General features: G+C 48.9%; 1 protein-coding gene across 1 annotated transcript; it reads left to right on the forward strand.

Annotated features, from left to right (window-relative positions):
* Window positions 1-708: 708 nt before the first annotated feature.
* Pmar_PMAR005669 (hypothetical protein) lies at window positions 709-974 on the forward strand (the record flags this gene model as incomplete). The annotated part of the gene is made up of 1 exon (XM_002782813.1): window positions 709-974. A coding segment is annotated over one exon (266 nt), but the record flags the coding sequence as incomplete, so codon positions are not given.
* Window positions 975-1,328: the final 354 nt, after the last annotated feature.

Raw genomic sequence — 1,328 nt, forward strand, 5'->3', positions numbered from 1 at the left:
GAGGATGATGCATCAGCAACTAGGAAGTGCATGAGGCAAGGGAAGCAGTAACTACTCGCTACAACCATGATGCATACGCTCTCAGTCGGCTCTCACTTTGCTGGAGTATGGAGGTATGCCGCAGTGTGCGTCTACCGCTGACCTTGAGTATCTGAGAGGGGTCATGAAGCGTCGATGGATAGACCAGAATACCTACTTGAGCGATCGTGCTGAACAAGAGAAGCTCTTGTGGCAGCGAATTGTGAGATACTCGTGCTGCTGCGATTCTCCACGGGGACTATGTAAAGTAAAGTCTCGAGTGAGAGCCTCTCTACAGGTGTCGGTGACGAGGGAGCCTTCGACTGAAGATATCGATATTGATGATATCTGTGAAACCCTTATCACCGAGCTTCATCTCACCAGGAGTGAGGTTCTTCGTGCAAAACGGCAGCAGTGGGAGACGGTGGAAAGTGAGGAATCGAATATGACTAAGTCATTGGCTAGAGAAGGAGAAGCTACTGATAGTATACTATCGAGGGTGATTACAGGGAGAGCTCATGGTGGTGGTGGGCAGCTGAATAAGGGGTAAATTGCTACGCATCGAGAGGAGGAAGCTCTTCGAGTCTACACGGTTGATTAGGTCGAAATCAGGAGAGGGTAACACTGATGAGGGCAGCATGAGAGGTTGGTAACTAGACTTCCGTAGGAGTGATGTGGGTTGTATCAGAGTCATCCCTGGACCATTTGCAACCTGAGATGGTGGAGGCGATCGAGGCACTGCGAGTGAGCCCTTCTGAAGGCAACATCATTCGAGATGAGGATATTGCTGGTGAGCTCTTTCGATCACCTGCAGATGATGAGTGTACCATTGGCAGGTTTGAAGTTCGCAAAACAAACAATCACCGAAGTACTGATAATGCCACAGAAGTTCCCGCAGCTTTTCACTTCCCCTTTGACAAGACCACCAAGAGGCATACTTCTCTTTGGACCACCCGGTAGCATGTCTCAGGGCACCGGTAGCCGAATGATCCGTCGAATGGTTCCTATGAATGGTGGGGCTGAGTTGTCACATATAAGGACACCTGACTTGGTTTGAAGTTTTGAAATGATGAAGACACTCGGATAACACTCCCGTATGTTCCTCTATCGCGATTGCATGTCCATCGCTCTAACCCCACCCCAGGTTGAATGCCTGTTGTTATGAGGTACCGGCAAGACCATGTTGGGACGATGGATAGCCTCTAAAGTGAATGCCACTTTCATAAACGTGTCGGCATCAATTCTTTTCTCGAAATGGATCGGGGAGAGTGAGAAAATGGTGAATACCTTATTCCAAGTGGCTGATCATT

Source organism: Perkinsus marinus (genome assembly GCF_000006405.1).
Source record: "Perkinsus marinus ATCC 50983 genomic scaffold scf_1104296938162, whole genome shotgun sequence".
Lineage (NCBI taxonomy): Eukaryota > Perkinsozoa > Perkinsida > Perkinsidae > Perkinsus > Perkinsus marinus.